The 18,574-nt window shown below is 39.1% G+C and overlaps 1 protein-coding gene across 1 annotated transcript in view; it reads right to left on the reverse strand.

Moving 5' to 3' along the window:
- Positions 1 to 1,083: 1,083 nt before the first annotated feature.
- The window catches only part of LMNTD1 (lamin tail domain containing 1), a 102,879-nt gene continuing 85,388 nt past the window's right edge, over positions 1,084 to 18,574 (reverse strand). The window contains exons 9-10 of the mRNA XM_069106814.1: positions 15,333 to 15,430; positions 1,084 to 2,610 (exon numbers count right to left, since the gene is read on the reverse strand). Coding sequence (XP_068962915.1) covers positions 2,590 to 2,610; positions 15,333 to 15,430 — 119 coding nt within the window. The 3' untranslated portion in view covers positions 1,084 to 2,589. The remainder of the gene's footprint in view (positions 2,611 to 15,332; positions 15,431 to 18,574) is intronic.

Raw genomic sequence — 18,574 nt, forward strand, 5'->3', positions numbered from 1 at the left:
TGGGCAGTCAATTAACCTTTTCAGCCTCAGTTTCCTCATCTGTAAAATGAAAATAATGGCACCTATCTCCCAGAGTTATTGCTATCTATCTAATCACTTTGCAAACACTGAAATGCTTTATCAGTGTGTTAGTTGTTATTGTTATTGACATTATTGATCTACCTGATATAAAGTGAGATTCTGTAAGAGGATTTCTATTTGAGCAAAGGCTGACTAGGAGTGGGGCCACTTGGTATACAAAACATATCTACTTGCCATTGGACCATCACTGTACAAGCACTTAGGACTGAACTCTTTCTTCACATACTGCATCTTTATTTCCTTACATTTCTATTATTCCTTCTTGAAATGTTTCCTTAAAAATCCTCTCTCTCTTTTCTCTCTTCTCTCTCTTCCTTTCTCTCTCTCCCCCTCCTCTCTCTCTTTCTCTCTCCCACACACACACTCCATTATCCTGTTCACCCACCCTGTATCTCACATGGGGTGTATGACACATATCAATCACCCAGAGCTTTTTCTTTGAACCATGTGTAATGCATGTACCCTATGTTCCTTGCTGCATTTGGCTCCCAAATTTTCCTGCTCCTGCCCTCCTTTACTCCAGAGGTTACTGGATATTCACAGACCAACATTTATTGATTTATGACAATATAGTACTACCAAGGACAAAATTGTTCTGTGTATAAACTAGTTTGGGAAATTGCTACTTGAGGGAGGAAATGGTTAGAGGCTCTAAGAACCATATACTTCAGCTGCAACTCTCCATAAGTGAAACCAAATAATAAATATATCATTTTAGTCAGCAATGAACACCCAAGGGTGCAGGGGGGGATCCTGTAGAAAAGAGATCAAAAGAGACAATATTTTATTAAGTGTAAATGAATCTGAGATATTTAGATAAGAGTTCTTTGAAATTACATAAACAAAGTGCAAGGAGAACTGCTCTGGCTCAAATATGTTTTGAACAAGGCAAACTATGCTGGTTATGGGAGAACAGTCTGAGACCCTGAGCCTTCAGTATGGCTAGCTTCATGCATCCCTATTGCAGAGGTTGGTGGGGAGGGAAAAGTGGGGAAAGGGGAAACTGTCAAGAATGAGATTTCTTATTGGCAATAGTCCTCAGAGCTAATTTGACTGTATGTTTATATTCCCAATGTGAATAGGATAATCATTACAAATCGAGACAGCTGGAAGAAATGATAAGCCAGGGAACAGATGAGCTTTTATTGTACACTTTTGGATGCCCCTGTGCTCCCCTCACAACATTGTGGCTGCACTGTTTCCAAAGCAAGCATAAAATCAAAAGAAAGGCATAACGACCTCATGCAACTTGGCAAACATATGCCCAAGGTATCATAATTAAGGGTACAAAGTGGTATGGGGTATTGACAGTATTCTGAAAATGTCCACGTCTACTCCTGAGGGACCGAATGGGGAGCTATTAATGTGAATGTTTTGGATAAATGGAGAGTAAATCATAGTGCAACATCATTACACAAGGATTTATGCGAATCCTTTTTATTATCAATCCCAAAACACATAACAAGTAATTGTGTGAAGCAATGAATACTAAGGGGACCTTAAGGGGAAATCATCCATATCTTCTCAGATATAAGACATGACTAAAAGAAAAAAATACGTTTTAATTTTAAATGGCTAGATATCATGAGCCAACAGAACTATGAGCTTTCTGGTCTGATAACCTAATATATTGTTCATTCTCATGTTCCATGTTCCTCCTCACCACCCCACACCTTTCTGTTTATATAATCCCTTTTTAAACATTCTAGATCATGGCTTTATAAAGACAGAAATCCAAATGGATAGTTCTATAAGGCAGAGGCCTTCTCCTTAGGCTAAGAAGACCAATGTCCTGATACAAGCCACATAGACATTAGCAATAGGCGTATACCCTTTATTTTTAATCTCTGAACTTTTGATAGCCAAAGGTTAACAGTTGAGACAGAATAGTTTCAATCAGATTACAGAGTTTAGAAAGTGATTATCTTACTGGGACTTCCCACTCATGAGATATTCTACCTAATTTTGCAAGTCTTAGGGATGAGTATAATTTGAGTGCTGAGAAACTATCAGTGGGTTAAAAAAAATCCTAACTAAATGCCTTCATATATCACTGACAGATACTGGAAAGCCAGAGTAACTAAAGCTATGCAGAGTGTCCACTTTCAAGAGAATGTGTCCTGAAGTAGACAGCCTGTCTAGATCACAGACTCATGATTTCCTTTCACAATGTGCTTTTGGAAAAATGCATCCACATAAACAGCAGGAGTTGCAGACCTGCCACCTTGTGGGGGTAGAAATGATGGAAAGAAGTAGTTTTCAGGCACTCTGTGCCAAAATAAAGACTAGACTTGCTTTGCTTTTGACCACTGCTTTTCCTCTTGGCTGCTTGGTTAATAAACCTTAGCCTGACCAATATCTCTGTCTCCTGCTTTGAGAAGCTGATATACCAAAGTCATAAGAAATTATTCTTTTTGAAAAAAAAAAAAACACCTTCTTGCTAGCTGGTGACTTCATCTCCTATGCGATGAAGGCTGGGCACGGCACACTGGGGTATCTTATTGTTCACTAGATTTGAATTTCCTCCTCCTGGATAAAAATAAAATTGTTAACGCGTGGTGAGATATAACTTGGAGAACATGGTGAAATCACTAGTAGGAAAGGCAAAAGTTTTCTTGTAAACCTTAATTGCTATCACAATGTGGAAATGGTAGATAGAGGATTGTCCTTGGAAAAGGAAGACCTATATACAAGTCCTGCTGCTAACATACTAACCAGGTGACTCTGGGCAAGTCCCATGCTCTCCATGACCAAAGCAACTCTAAAACAGTAAGTTACAGAAGACCTGCTCATTTGTGTGGGTGAAAGCAATTCCACATTGGGAGTTCCTCACATCAATGCTATGAAAGATCTGTAAACGTTAAGTGAAACCAGACTTTCTGTAAAATACAGCACTGTCAGTCCTAGGAATGTGGATCTTTGAATACGATCATGGGGAAGGGTTATGAAGCTTGACCCTTGTGCCTTAACTTTTCCTAGAGGAAATGAGAGAAAGAGGGATCTTCATTTTTCATAATTCTCATTTGATTATGAATTTCATGTTATGGGAGTCTATTTTCTAGGGAGGGATGGAATCTCTGGCTATTTTAAAATAACAAGCAATGGATGTTGTGTGATATATGTGATATATGACATGGATGTGTGATATTTGATTTTGGATATATATGGCTGGGAATGATTTGGCAGCCAAAAGGCTTTCAGGCCATTTCTAAATAACCATGCCATTTAATTCTTCATTGACTACTGCATAGATTTTCTTTTTGTAAAATTTTCCTTAGACATCTGACCTATGCCAATAACTAAAAAGAAAACCCAACTAGGGACAGGCCTTTCAGTGTACAATGATGATTCTGAGGAAATTTTTATTCAATGGGAGGGCTGGTTGTCAATAGATGCTTGTGTTCTTGGCTTTCTACAATGGAGAGCTCAAAGAAGGGGCAGAGAATAATACTGAATTGACTAGTGTAAGAGCAACTGGTGAAAATTTTGCAAGCATGTATTTTTCTGATGCTATTAACATTTGTAAGTTGACACACAGTGTATTTAAACTACTACTGTCCTCCATGCCATCACCACTCCCTTCTTTACCCATCCAAGGAAAGGCAGATATGTTCAGAGACAGTGAGGGGACACATGAAGAGGCCTACATTGGAAGACTTTCCCTAACTTACCTCCTTTCTACCCATCTGTGACACAGCAATGTGAGGAGCACAGAGATAAAGTAATAGGGTATTAGCTGAAACTGGAAGGAAAGACAGTTAAGGAATACAAAATATGCAGAAAAATCAACAGAATAGTTTCATGAACAACAGATATGAAAGCTGAGAAGACGAGAATATCAGTGAAAGGGGAAAAAGGAAATGAAAAGACTGAATAATGAGGTGACGAAAACCGGTACAGAATTTGAGACTGGAAACTAAACCAGATAAAGTCCCCCTTTTAGTACTTAGTTTATGCTTTGATTTGCACAAATAACCCTTTAGCAAAAGTCCAAATGGAACAATTTTTCACAAAGAGTTCCTATAGAATTGAGAAGCTGTTTTTTCTTGGCTAAGGAACTCTCAAAGGGAAAAAAGGGAGAGTCATGAATAGGTTCTCCCTTATAAAGAGCGGAATTCAGAATGAAGTGCTTCTTGCTGTTCACTCATTCAGTTGTGTCTGACTCTATGGGACCCATCGGTTTTTGTCCGTGAGATTTTCTCAGCAGAGACACTTTGCCATTTCCTTCTCCGATGTGCCCTCATTTTACAGATGAGGAACTGAGGCACAAAGAGCTTAAGTGACTTGCCCAGGGTCACGTAGCTAGTAAGTGTCTGATGCCTTATTTGAACTCAGACCATTCTGACTTCAAGCTTGGTGCTCCTTCCGCTGCCCACCTAGCTGCCCCGCAGTAAGTCCTAGGATCGGTCACACTTAAAGTGTGACGATCTGCTGGAGTGACTGGACTTTGAAACCCAAGTCTGCACACGGTACTGTCAGCATTCCATAATATCTGACTGCAAGGGTCCTACAGTTTTTGCTACAAGTAAGCCCAAGAGAACATGGGTATACAAGATGTTTTTGTTTTCAAACAAAGTTTTTGTGACCCAAAGAACTTGCTATCCAGTACTATTGGCTGTATTTTACAATGTAGTCCAAGTATGTAGCACATACTTTGGATCAGGTCCTTGTACTCTTCACATGGATAATTTAAATGGCCTCCTTATCACTCTCTTTACCTTTAATCTATCCTAAACCCCAAGTAATCTTTTTAAAACACAGATCTTAGCTTACTACCCTTTTGATAAAAAAATTTCAAATGTTCCCCAGTGTATACTGGATAAAATAAAAACTCCTTAGAATGGCTTTCAAGGTCCTCGAAAATTTGACTCCAGACTCTTTCCATTCTTATGAACACTCATTATTACCTGATACACATACATATTGTAATCGGTGTAGAACACTTAAAGAAACCCCAAAACCTGAACTCACCTTGCATTTTCCTACTGCCGTGATCTTCCCAGCATGTGTAAGGTAGCTTGCCCTGCTCATGGCCAGATTGTCTAAACATCCCCTTATAGGTACCAGAGAGCCCTAAGGAAGGGGCAAGATCTAACACACCCATCCTTCAGGCAGGTGTCATGGCAGTCAGCATTACACTTAAAATGTCCTCTCTCTGTATATGTCTGTTAAAATCTTATTCCTTTAGCTTTATCTGAAATCCTGCCCCCCTCCCCATTGATGAAACCTTCCCCAGTCATCCTAACCATAAGGAATTTCACACTTCTACATGTTCCCATAACATTTTGCAATTTACCTCTTCCAATGCAATGCTCACATTCTGTCCTGTGTTACAGTCTGTCTTATCTTTCTCATGACTAGACTGGAACATAATAAATGGAGTATGCGGAGGGGAGTATTATGAAAAATATTTGGAAAGGTAAATAAGCACCAAATGATGGATGAGCCTGAATGCTGGGCAAAGGTATTTGGATTTTATTTACTAGGCAAAAAGGAGCCACTCAAGGTTTCTGAGCAAAGGAGTAAGTCTGTAAATGCTTGCTGATTTATTTACTGATTATTAAAGGTGTCAGTTGAAGTTGTAGGAATGGATAAGATTGCCAAAGGACAGAGTATCAAAAAAAAAGAAATGAAGAGGGCCAAGAACAGATCCTTGAGGAACACACATATATAGAGGGTCAGGTAACAAGTGAGATATGTGATAGTACTAGTGTTCCCTTTCTACCTCAACAGGGATTAATTTTCCCAAAAAAGCATCAAAGCCAGTCCCTGGGACCTGATTAGCTCCAGCTCCCTGGTCACTTAAGGGCATAAAAAAATAGCACCTACATGGAGCTGGGGCCCTCTAACTTGATGAATGTCTGATGACCACTCGAGCTGCCATTCCCTATTGATTAGATGCATTTCCTGGGGGAGGTGATGTGGTCTGAAGGGCTGATATAGCTTTGCTGCATATCCTTGCTTCCTATTCACATGGAGAGGTTAGCTCATTGAGTTCTAGAGAAGGTGCCTGGGAGGTTAAAGAAAGAGCCACATCCAACATTCTTTGGCTGCTGTTGACCATCTTGCAGAATTTGGGCTGCCAGCATAATAAAACTAGAAGTGAACTGGCTCAATATATATCCAGCAACTAGACACTGAGATTTTGGCTTCTAGGAGCTGTACAATGGAAGCAGAGGGGCTAGTAACTATAGAAGTGAAGGGATCTTTTCTGATGGAGATGGAGACTGAAAGGTTGAAACCAGGAACCCAGTGCATTGTCTCTGACCCAGAAGTTCTAGTTCCAGAGGTCCTGGTTCCATTGTATCCTGCTGAGATTGGAACCAGGACACACGAAAATGAGAGCAGAAGTGGGGAAGAGATTTTTAAATTCACACCATTCATGTAAAAAAAAAAAGGGCCCAGAATTATTTTAGCTCTAGGGAGATGGGTGATTCTCACCTCTGTGGGAGTAGGGAGTGAATTGGGCAGGATGCAAGAGAAGTTCAAATAGAAACATGATGAATCGCTGAAGCAATGGCTCCTGAGGTCACGGTCTAATGTGGCCAATGCTGAGATGCCCTTTGCAGTTGAGTTCCATAGGCTTGGGAGCTCTCTCAGGATTTGTTATTCCAGTCAGCTAAATTGATTGGAGTCTCCAGAAGGGGAGATTTTGTCCCTTGTTTTAGGTCACTGAGATGGACGCATTAGCACCTGACCCCATAAAGATAGATTCCTATTGTAGTTGCAGCAGGCTGCCCAACTAGGATCTGCAAGGGGATCTGAAATTCCCAAAGGAAATGAGTTCGAGAGATTGCATCTGTTTGGCCATCCCACAGCCTACCCTTCTGGGTGGAGCCCAATTGGAGTGTCTTCAGACTAGCTATGGGTCTCCTCCACCAGACAGCTTTAGTGGTATGGCTGAAGACATGGTGAAATGTGAGAAGGAAGATGGGATAGCTGTGGTTTAGGCAAAAATACTGCTATCAGTGTGAAGATATGCTCTGGGAGTGGAGGAAGAGTTAGAAAGGCTGCTGCCCTGCTAGGTGGGCAGAGGAAGGGATACGTCCTGAAGGAAACCTTTAGAGTGGTTCTTAAAACATGAAGTTAGTAAGAAGTAACTGGTCAGCTCATGAGGATACTAGGGGTCCTTTAGCTCTTCCTCAGAAAAAGCATCTTCTAAAGCCCGTTCCCACCACTGGATCATTCAGGGGAAGCTACAAAGGACAGCAACAGCACTATGAATTCTGACTAGTCAGTATCTTTGAGGGCCCTGCACCACTTTTGAGAAGCAACTGACCACCTGTTATGAGATCTTATTTATTACTGAATAGACGACTCAGGTTCATAAATCACCCTTTGTCTGGTGCTACTTATACAGTGGGTGATTCAAGATGGCCCCTTTAACAAGATGGGTAGAACACAGGAGGCTACTATTGTTAAATGGAAACGACACATTAAAAATCACATTCTAGGTCCCTCTGATGTCAATTCCTATCACAAATATGTAGCAACTATACCAGAGACTGGGATTTCCAATGCAATTCCTGGAACCCTACCTCTTCTGCCAACCCAATGGTCCTCTGCCTCTAAGGACCTAGCTCCTGAGGAATGCCATGTTCCCTAGTTTATTGATGGTGCCATCGGCAATGAGAGGGACACACATAACTGGACTTCAGCAGCTACTAATCAGGTAACAGATATTCGTTACCATAACATTGATCACTTCCTTCCATCATGTTCCAGGCTCCCTCTCCAGCCACCTACAATTCCAAAGCAGTTGCCTTGTCTGAGCCTGCCCTCATTAGCGGCCTTTCCATTAACTTGCTCATTCCCTATGGCCTGCTTCTTCACCCCACTACAGCTACAAGCAAAGAGGATCATGCCTTGATCTTGTTGTCCCATGCAAGTGTCCCACTTCCATTTCCATATTCATGAAATCTGAAATTATTTTGTCTGATCATAATCTGTTGTCATCTCCCTTCCCCTCTGCCTTGGAACTCCAGACTCTGTTCTTTGTCCTCACCCACATCATCTAATCCTTCCACCCATCAGTTCTTTCCCAGGCTATCAACCCTATATTGTCTATGCTTGCTTTCCTTCCTCTTCTTGATTCCTTGGTAAACCAGTTCCAGACACATTATAACTCTTCAGTTTATAAACTGGCAGTTAAAGTGGAATAGTCATTTGTAAAATTATGATGGTGCAGATAAAGTGAACAAAGATTCAATCTCTAAATGTTAAAGTGATTAGACCAGAATTCCAAACCATCTGGATAAAGTTACTAATGATAACTGTGAAACTACTAAGTGATGGAATAATCTGTACCTTGGGCTGTTTTTGGCAACTGACCACTAGGCTGGATGGCCACAGTCTGACAGAGTATGACACTTTCGTTGTTTTTACCTTGTAAGGGCAGATATGGCAAGAGAGGCAACAGGAGATGAAAACTGGGAAATAGATGTCACATTGGAGGACAATGCCAACATATATCTGCATGCCATTTTAGTTTTTCTAAATGAGTTCATGACTATTATAATGTTTACAGATGATGAAATTAGGATCTATACATTTTTTAAAGAAATTTTAGGATATGTGACTAGTTTGTGGCAGAGTTGAGATGAGAACCTAGCTCTGTCAACTTTTAAAATGGTGCTTTTTTCCAGTATGCTCAACTACCTCCTCATTATTAGAAACATTACCTTGAGAAGGAGCCATCATGGGAAGTTCCAGCTTTGGTTGCTTTAGGGTCCTGAGGAAGAGTCCTGGAGGAGTACAGGGGCCTGGACAATTCCAGGCTGTATACCCTGGTCCACCGAGCAACAAGTTAAGTGCGGATCCAGGATGTGTGATCAGAAGATTAAAATACTCAAATACTTCCTGTATATAAGACAGGGTAGCTAGGTGATACAATAGATAGAATGCTGGGCCTGGAGTCAGGAAGACTCTTCTTTCTGAGTTCAAATCTGGCTTCAGAAAGTTACAAGTTATGTGACCCTGGGCAAGTCACTGCCTTAGTTTCCTCATCTGTAAAATGAGCTGGAGAAGGAAATAGCAAACCACTTTAGTATCTTTCCCAAGAAACTCCAAATGGGTCATGAAGAGTTGGATAACTGAAGGGACAGAACAACAAAAAAGCTCTTGTAAGGCTTTTCTTGAAAACCCTCCTCTGATGCTTCATTATCATTACATGAGGATGTGGGGGTGATTGAATTCTTGACTGCTATGCCAAGTCTTACCAGGTTAGAAAAGCATTTGAGTACTAGCTCTGTGTATATCTGCTAGTACAAGAACCAAATGAGCCTCTTTGTATTTTGAGAGGCTGGTCCTTGGATAGCAGATATGTTATGTACCTTTCTCTCTCTGTATATATACATACATACACACATATGTACTGATCACTTGGTATGTAATGCCTCCCCCTATATAGATTTATATGTACACACATGTATAGAAATTAGTATGTGTGTGTGTGTGTGTGTATATATATAATATAAATATGTGTCTAAATACACATATAAATCCTTCTGGCAAGGCTTGTACTGGCTGCCTTGTGAAGAGACTTAAGTCACTAAAGACCCTGGGAGTTCTATTTCTTCCCAACTGGATCAGGCCTGGCTTGTGCAGAGGGTATTTAGAAAATCTCTTTGGAAAAAGGAAAAGGGGAGAAGTGTTGGCAGTAGCAGATGCTGCCTTTTCCTGGCTAGCTGAGTTTATTAAGAGAATCTAACAGAGAGTGACAGAATTCTGGCTTCTCTGAGAAACTGCTAGAACAACAAATAGTGAATCTACTCCACTCTCCTTTGCCTCATGCAATGGGAGATAAGGTTCATCACTAAGGGTTTTATTTTCCTATTTAAAAGTTTTACTTACTATTAATTTATATTTTAAACAATGTTTGCTAGAAAAAAAAGAATTTTAAAATGATTTTTCAGATTTTGTTTTTGCTTTTGATAGTGAGAGGAAAAGTAATTTGTGGATAACTGATTATGCTAAATTCAACTGGCTTGGAGAACACCCTCTTCATCTGGCAAGCAACCAACTGCCTGGGGGCTCAGAACATTTTACTAGTTATTTGCAGTTTGTTATTTAAAGTTCTTTTTTTAGTTTTTAAATCATCACAAGCTAATCTCATTATCTATAAGTAAACATTTCTTAGCTCCACTCACTGAAGGATATGAAAGGAGAGGCCTAGCAGAGATCTCTACAGAAAGTCACACTTTGACGTAATCAAGGTGACCTTTCTTGGTGAGTGTGTGTGTGTGTTTTAATGTGGTAGCAAATATATGGGCATTTTTTTCTTTCTTTAAATCCTTAACTAGGAAGACTTGGGTTCAAGGTACTGTGGCACAGCAGATAGAGACCCAATTCTGGAGTCAGGGAGATTTGGCTCAAGTCCCATCCCTGACTCATATTAATTGTGTGTGATTCAAGAAAAGTCATTTAATCTCTCAGTGCCTGAGGAAATTCTCTCAGACTATAACTTGTAAAGCAGGTACTGATATGTATTAGTAGAGAAAATGTAATAAGTGCTAACATTTTCTCATCAGGAATTTCCTATGTCAATGAAATCATAGATTTGGTCCAAACATATGTGTATATGTATGTCTATATTTGTTACTATGACTCATTAAACATTTGCTAAGGTGTGAAAGGACTGTTATTCACATTGGTAAAGGGAGAACTATATGGATGAAATCACAGATGCTTGAAGTATTTGTATGTGCCAAGACTTAGACTCTTCCTCTGGGAAGAAGACTAGAATCTTCCATTCAATTAAGAATTTAACCATATTTGGCTATGCATACCCTACACATCTCAGTGATTCAGAAGCCCTATAGGTCATCATCCCAATCCCATTCCTAACTCCCTCCACTTGATTCCTTATTCTTATCACACTCAAGCTTCCCACCCCAAAGTCCCAATCAAATGCTATCCAGCCCTTCCACTATGCCCTCTGGAATGCATGATGCATAAGCAGCAAACTTGCCTTCATAAAATCTTTTCTTCTACTACCCCCCCCTATCTTGTAGTAGTCAACAAGAATTGGCTCCCTGCTGATGACACAGCCTCCATGGTCACCCTTTCCAGCACTGGCTGTGCCTTCCCTCAATCCTCTCAGCTCACTGGTCAAGACAAGGGAGTTGGGATACTCCTTATTCTGCAGTGCCGCTTCCAGGTTCTTGCCCTACCTTCATCACACAGTAACCTCTCCTTCTTAGAGGTCCATACAGTCCACATCTTCCACCTACTCAAAATATCCTTGATCTTGCAACATTCTCTCCCCCTCCCCCCTGCCTCCCTCTCTCTCTCTTCCTCCCTCTTTCCACATACTCTTATTTGCAGTGACATTGGCCTCCTGGCTCTTCTATGAACGAGATACTTGATCTCTTGGCTCCAGGTATTTTCTCTGGCTGTCCCCCCATGCCTGGAACATTCTCCCTTCTCATCTTCACCTCCTGGTTTCCCTCAAGTCTCAAATAAAATCTCATCTTCTAAAGGCAGTGTTTCCCAACCCCTCTTAATTCTAATGCCTTCCTTCTTTTAATTATTTCCTATTAATCCTGTATGTAGCTTGTTTGTTACATATTTGTTTGCTTGTTGTTTCCTCCAGTAGCCTGTAAGCAGGGACTGTTTCTTGTCTCTTTTTATATTCCCAGTGCTTAGCACAGTGTCTGACTCACAGTAGGCACTTCATAAATGCTTATTAACTGACTGAAACTCTAAATATATGGTTGAAATTTTGCAAGAAGTACTCTAGCCCAGATCTTTTGCCTACATAGACTACTGATGATTCATAATGCCAGTTCTGATGATGCCACATATTCTAGCTTCTCATTTCATTTTTCTTTGACCCTAGTCTTCCAGTCTTTTCTAGGATATTTGCTACCACATGTTGCATGAGTTTGCCAAGTGGAAAAATAACCTATCCCTCTCTAAAATTCCTTAATTATTCTCTGCTACTCCTACTGTTATGTGAACTTTTGAGAAAGTTGTATATGCAGCTGGTTTTCATTTTTGCTGCATCACCAAACCTATGCTATCCATTAGTCTCCCAATAAACTCCCCCATACCCATTGTAAGGCAAGGGGATCTGGAAGTTGTACTGGGGGTGGAGCACATTTTTAACTGATGCACAGGAATGTGACTCATAGTCAAAGGACCTTGAATATTGAACGTTGCTTTTGTTTTATTTGCTCTAAATTATTATTGTTAAATTTGTGATTTTGAAAATAGGCCCTCTTTATTTTGCAGCAAATTATCAGCAATAAGATTTTTAGACTTTTCAATCTTCTATTAGTGAAAGCAAAACATCTTTCACTGTTTATTAAAAAGATTAAGCAGAGTTAGTAATCATGAATGTTATCATTAGTACAAAAAGGGAAAACCAAAGGAAATCCAAACACTTTTTTACTTGTATTCTCTTCAGTCTCTAACTTGTCACTAAGGAATGTTTATGAATCTAGTGTGTACTAATGAGAGCTGAAAGGTACCTTTGTTTTAGAGAAGGATTATAGTATAATCTTTAGTGAAATGCTAAACTGTTAAGACATGTACACTTCACACTAATATGCTTTGGAAAGAAATTGTTTAGCTGACAGGAACTTCTTTATTCCCTCCTCCCTACCATCCCCCCCGCCCCAAATTCCCGAATAACTTTTGTTTCAAGAAAATATCCTAAGATACAAAAATGGGCAGACCGAAAGATACCACCAGATGGTGGTGGAGGCTATGAAAGATGGAGCTAAGATATCTTCAGGAGATTAGAACTTTGCAGAGTAGGATACTTGGGGCCTGTTTGGGGGAAGAGGGTTTAAATTTACTAATGTTACCAAAGTGAAGAGGATCATCTGAAAAAATTGAAGGCCATTTCCTAGTGAATCCTATTAATAACAATGGAGGACATAAGAAATAAAGGGTTTTGGTGCTCAATGACCAAGGAGAATACTTAACAATATTTCCTCTCTCTCCTTTTTTGTTTTTGCTAATCTCATGTCATTTTCTTGCCTTAGTGGTATGTAGTAAAATATACCAAAACCTCTTATTCCTAAAATTAATGTCATTTAAGAATATTTCCAATCTGCATTGAGCCAGAAAACTGAAGTACAGTTAAATTGTGGATATAAAAATACTTTCTCAGATGACACAATAGTACAGGGGGATAGGTTCTGGGAAGGTCACTAACTCCCCAAGGTTGGTTGTAGATCCCTATGATGGGAAGTTGAAGATGCTGGATAGTAAGTGGTCATTAGTGGTAGTTGTTAAGCCATTTCAGTTGTGTCTGACTCTTTGTGATCCAATTTGGGGTTTTCTTGGTAAAGATACTGTAGTGGTTTGCTATTTCCTTCTCCAGTTCATTTTACAGATGAGGAAACTGAGGCAAATAGGACTTGCCCAGAGTCATAGAGGTGTCTGAGGCCAGATTTAAACTTAGGAAGAAGAGTCTCCCTGACTTCAGGCTGGGTACTCTAACCACTGACTCACCTAGTTGCCCTGGTGGTAGGGAAAGTATAAAGGACTTGGAGGCTACACTAGAAAAAGAAAGAAGAAAGCTACTGAAAAACCCAGGAGTAGGCAATTAAAATTGATAATCAGTCTAGAATATTGTGCTTGCTAGAAAGGCATGTAAAGATGATCAAAGGACACAGCTAATAAAACTGATAAAAAGTAGTGTGGAGTTCCTAAATAAAGAGGAACTGGTTCTGGAAATTTCTGTAGTTAGTCTTGGACATACTGTGGAGTTGGGGTTTAGGTGGTTTTGTTTTTGACCTGGAATCAAGGAATAGATTTGAGTTCCAATCAGAAAAAGCCCTTGCTGATTCAGAGATCAAGTGAACTGAGAAAAATAGCTCAGACTAAGGATAACTTAGCAAAGAAAGCACAGTGAGTCAGCTGGGGAATATTGAGAAGAGACTGTATTGTCACTTTAAACTGTCTCAAAATACTAATATGTGGTCCTTGAACTTGTAACCTACCTACAGACATTTGTTTCTCCAGCTCTCCTAGCTCTGTAAGATACTCACTGTAAAACAGCTCCCTATTTGTAGCATAATGGAGTGAGCACTCTGGGAAAGAGATAATAAAGAATAAGCCAAGAATTCCAAAGATAAGAGTCCTTGGAAGAAAAAAAAACCCCTATCTTTGATCTTCTGAAGATGGCAGAAGAAAATTATTCAAATAAATAATGATGTGAATTGATCAGGGAATGTGATGTTTGTAAGCATTAGATCTTGTGGCTTCCCCCCTCCATAATAAATTCCTAAGAAGGATCCTTAGAGCCAAATCTTGTTTTCAAAATGTCTTTAGCCTCTCTCCACCCTTAGTCCTCTAGTTTGATTTTAAGAAACACTAATGCATTTGATCCTTAAGACAACTTTGGTAGTGTAAATATTATTCTCCATTTTACAGATAAAGACTCTGAGTCTTGTCCATGTAGCTAGTAAATAGCAGAGCAAAGACCTGAACCTAGGTCTTCTGACATCATATCTAGTAATCTTTCCATTATCTCATACATTCCTACAATCCCATCTGATCCAACATAACATTTTCATAACAAGTTATTTCCAACCCCATGCCCACTGTAAACTTATAGTACTGAATGGACACCATCAGTTGGTAAGCAATTTGCTGGACAGGGCTCAATACAGAACTTTAGGGATAGGTGAAGGCCATTTGTGATTACCTCTTCCCACTGTAGTTACATATTGGGATTTCTGTTTAGTGGGTTAAAAAAAAGAAACAAAAAGCCCCCAACTCTCCCCCCTAAAAAAAACCAAACAACAAAATCAAACCAATAACAACAAACCACTGAAGAAATCCATCATGATCCAAGCTTAAAAGACCATTTCATGGTAGAAGCAAGAGTTTCTAATGGAAATAAAGATACCAAAAAAGATACATTTTGTATAAAAATGAACCTACAATCTCTTTCACCTGAATAATTTCAGCTAATATATTAATTATAAGTGGTCAAAAACAAACTATTTTTTCCATGTCCTTCTAGAGAAGTTTTATGTTTTATGCAGTACTAGGCACTGGGGGATAATAATATAAAACTGAAGCTTGTTTCCTACTCTCTTTGTACCTTGCGAGCTAATAGGGAAAACAAAATAAATATAGATAGATCTTCCAATTTTTATGGGAAACTAAGGACCTGAGGCTATTACAAAATGTCCAGTTCCACAATAAGCTTTAAAGAGACTTCTAATGATGTTTTTTCCCCCTAAGATTGAAAAAAAAATACACATAAGATTTATAACACTGTTACTCACCCCTGAAGATGGAGCTGATTTCCTGCTGCTTTTGTGATTCAGGTGACTTGTATTCATAGTTTTGTTTCTTCGGGTTCCAGCAGACAAAGAGTAGGGGACTAAGAAGGGAAGATGGAATGCAGGAATCAAGTTAATGTTTCAAGATGAGATTTTTGTACTAAAACAAATTCTGTAATAAACTAAAACAACAAGAAGGAAGGATTTCCTTTTCATTTTCAAACCAAAGCCTTCAGAACAGCATTACATAGTGATTTGAAACATAGTCCTTAAGCTCTCGAATGCTTTTTAAACTACATGAAAGGAAATTTTTCATTATTATTAAGTTAAAGTTTTCAATAGACTTATTTTAAAAAGGAAATAAATATGATATTTCAAGTCACAAATGATCACAGCTTGGGTGGGGGAGAGGCATGAATGCTACCAGTTCTCAACACGTATCCTTTATTATTACACAAATATTTTCGTTTGCAAATTAATTTTACCAGCCAGAAAATTTCCTCATAAATTCCTATACATTCATACATTTATTAATGCCATAACGATTAAATATCTGGTGGGGTGGGTGCTAGAACTCTAGTGAAATATACTACATCATAATTTCCTATTTTCCAAGTTTTAAAAATATTTCTGGTTCTGCTTTTGGTGCTTGGTCAAACTATGTTATTGGTCTTAGAAACAAACTGATATCATGAGTTTTGTATCATTGGAACTTCTACACATATAACAGGTATATGCAAAGTTGGTTGGTTGGAGGTGGTTGTTGTCCTTAGGTCTTGAAGAGTACCAATATGGCATCAGTAACAACTCAAGTGACAGTGTATCTGACTGTGACTGCTCAGACCTATATGAGCTTGGAATGTTCTACCACAGGTAGGGCAAAAATGGTTCATGTGAACGTTCAGGATAGATTCTTTAAATTTTTGCATCTCACATTTCTTTTGAGCGACTTCAATTCTGCTTTGCTCACATAGCACAGTGACTTGTTTGATGTGGGTACACCATGCTGAGTGGTTCTGTGTCAGTATCTCCCATGTCATAATCAATTCCAAAGTTCTTCAGAGAGATCTTGAGAGTGTCTTTGTATTGGTTCTTCTGACCACCATGTGAATGCTTGGCTTGTATGAGTTCTCTGTAAAATAGTCTTTTAGGCAAGTGTACATTTGGCATTTGAATAGTGTGGCCAGCCCATTGAAGTTGTGCTTTCTGCAGTAGAGTCTGAATGCTTGGCAGTTTGGTTTGAGAAAGGATCTCAGTGTCCAGTAGCTTATCCTGACAGGTGATCTCCAGAATCTTCCTAAGACAATTCAAAAGGAAGCAATTTAGTTTCTTGCCATGCCACTGGTATACTATCCAGATTTCACAGATATACAACAATGAGGTAAGCATAATGGCTCCATAGATCTTCATTTTGGTAGCCAGTCTAATACCTCTTCTTTCCCAAACTTTCCTTTGGAGCCTCCCAGACACTGAGTTAGCTCTGGCAATGCATGTGATCAACCTCATTATCAACACTTATATCCCTGGAAAGTATACTGTCAAGGTAAGTGAACTTATCCACTGTATTCAAAACTTCTCCATTTGCTGTAACAGGTGGTTCCACACATGGATGGCATGGTGCTGGCTGGTGGAGCACCTGTGTTTTCTTGGTGTTAATTGTTAGGCCAAAATTGGCACAAATGCAAAGTAATTATTAAAGAAATGATGAATTTCAAAGGAATCAGAGTGATTATAGGGTAACAATTTTTATGAACATTCAAGGGCATCTCATACAGACAATCATTGTCCATTGTTTGTCTCAATTTGGAAAGGAGAAGAATCTTAAAGGTAGACTGGGGATTATGTTGGAGGAGGAAAAAAGAGGAGAGAAGTTAGATTAAGTAGTAATTGATAAGAACTAAAGTTTAATGTGAAACCAGTAATTATTCTGTGTTCTTTATAATTTTAATTTTGTTCTGTAGTGTTCTCACTATTACTTATTGATAAGTAATTATCCAGCCTCTGCTCTAAGATCTCCAGTGATGGTGAACCCATTATCTCATGGATATTCTGCTTTTATAAAAGTCTAATTGTTAGGAAGTTTTTCTAGACATCAAGTCTTAATTTTCCTTTTTGCAATGTCCCCCTTTTTCTCCTGGTTATGATTTTGCCGCCAAAAAAGGGACAAATAATTAAGACCTCTTTCACATGGCAGCCCTTCAAATACTTAAACACAGCTATCACATATTATCTGAGTTCTCTCTTATCTAGGCTAAACATTTCCAATACCTTCCACTGATGGTAACATGTATTTCAAGCTGTCCACCATACTGGTTGCTCTCTAATTTATCAATGTCCTGTCCAAATGTTGTCTGACTGTGGCAGAGTACTGAGAGATTGTCATCTATTTATTCCTAAAAGCTATGCTTCTCCTAATGTAGCTCAAGCCTGCATTAGGTTTTGTATTTTTTTTTTTTGGTTGCCAAATTACATTGCTGAAAACAGCAGCATGAAAAACTCACACTTTGGCACAATGCTCCTTTCACCTTGGGAGCAGATCCCAACTTTAATATAGTTAAAAGTAAAGAAATAGGCTGAAAAATGAACAAACAACAACACAAAAGAACTTGACCTCAGAAAGTTGCTATTGTGACAGAGATCAAAGCAGAAATTCAGAAGAAAACAACAAAGCCAAAACAGTGACATTCAAAGCCTTAAAGAAAAATGTGAACTGTTCTTGGGCCGAAAGAGGTTTCTTGGAAGAGCTCAAAAATTATTTTAAAAATCAAATAAGAGGTAGAGGAAAAATTGGAGGAAAAATGAGAGTAATGTAAGAAAATCATGAAAAAAAGAGTCAACATCTTGGTAAAGGAGGCACAAAAAATTACTGAAGAAAATAATACCTAAAAAAATAGAATAGACCATCCACTGAAAAGAACACCTTGAAAAGCAGAATTGGCCAAATGGAAAAAGATGTAAAAAACATGTGGCAGAAGACACTTGAACCTGAACTGTAATTGACTCAAGGAGGGAATAACATATACAGTAAGTTGGATATAGAAATCTGTCTTGCTATACAAGGAAGTAGGAGGGGAAAGGGATAAGAGAAGGGAGACTGATAGAAGGGATACTGGATTGGGGGAGGTGATGGTCAGAAGGAAAATACTTTTGAGGAGGGACAGGGTAAAAGGAGAGAGAGAGAGGGAGGAAAGAGGAGAAGGGGAGAGAGAGAGAGAGAGAGAGAGAGAGAGAGAGAGAGAGAGAGA

The sequence above is a fragment of the Petaurus breviceps genome, unplaced genomic scaffold, assembly GCF_028583685.1.
Source record: "Petaurus breviceps papuanus isolate PSGF00001 unplaced genomic scaffold, PetGlider_PUasm1.0 81, whole genome shotgun sequence".
NCBI lineage: Eukaryota > Metazoa > Chordata > Mammalia > Diprotodontia > Petauridae > Petaurus > Petaurus breviceps.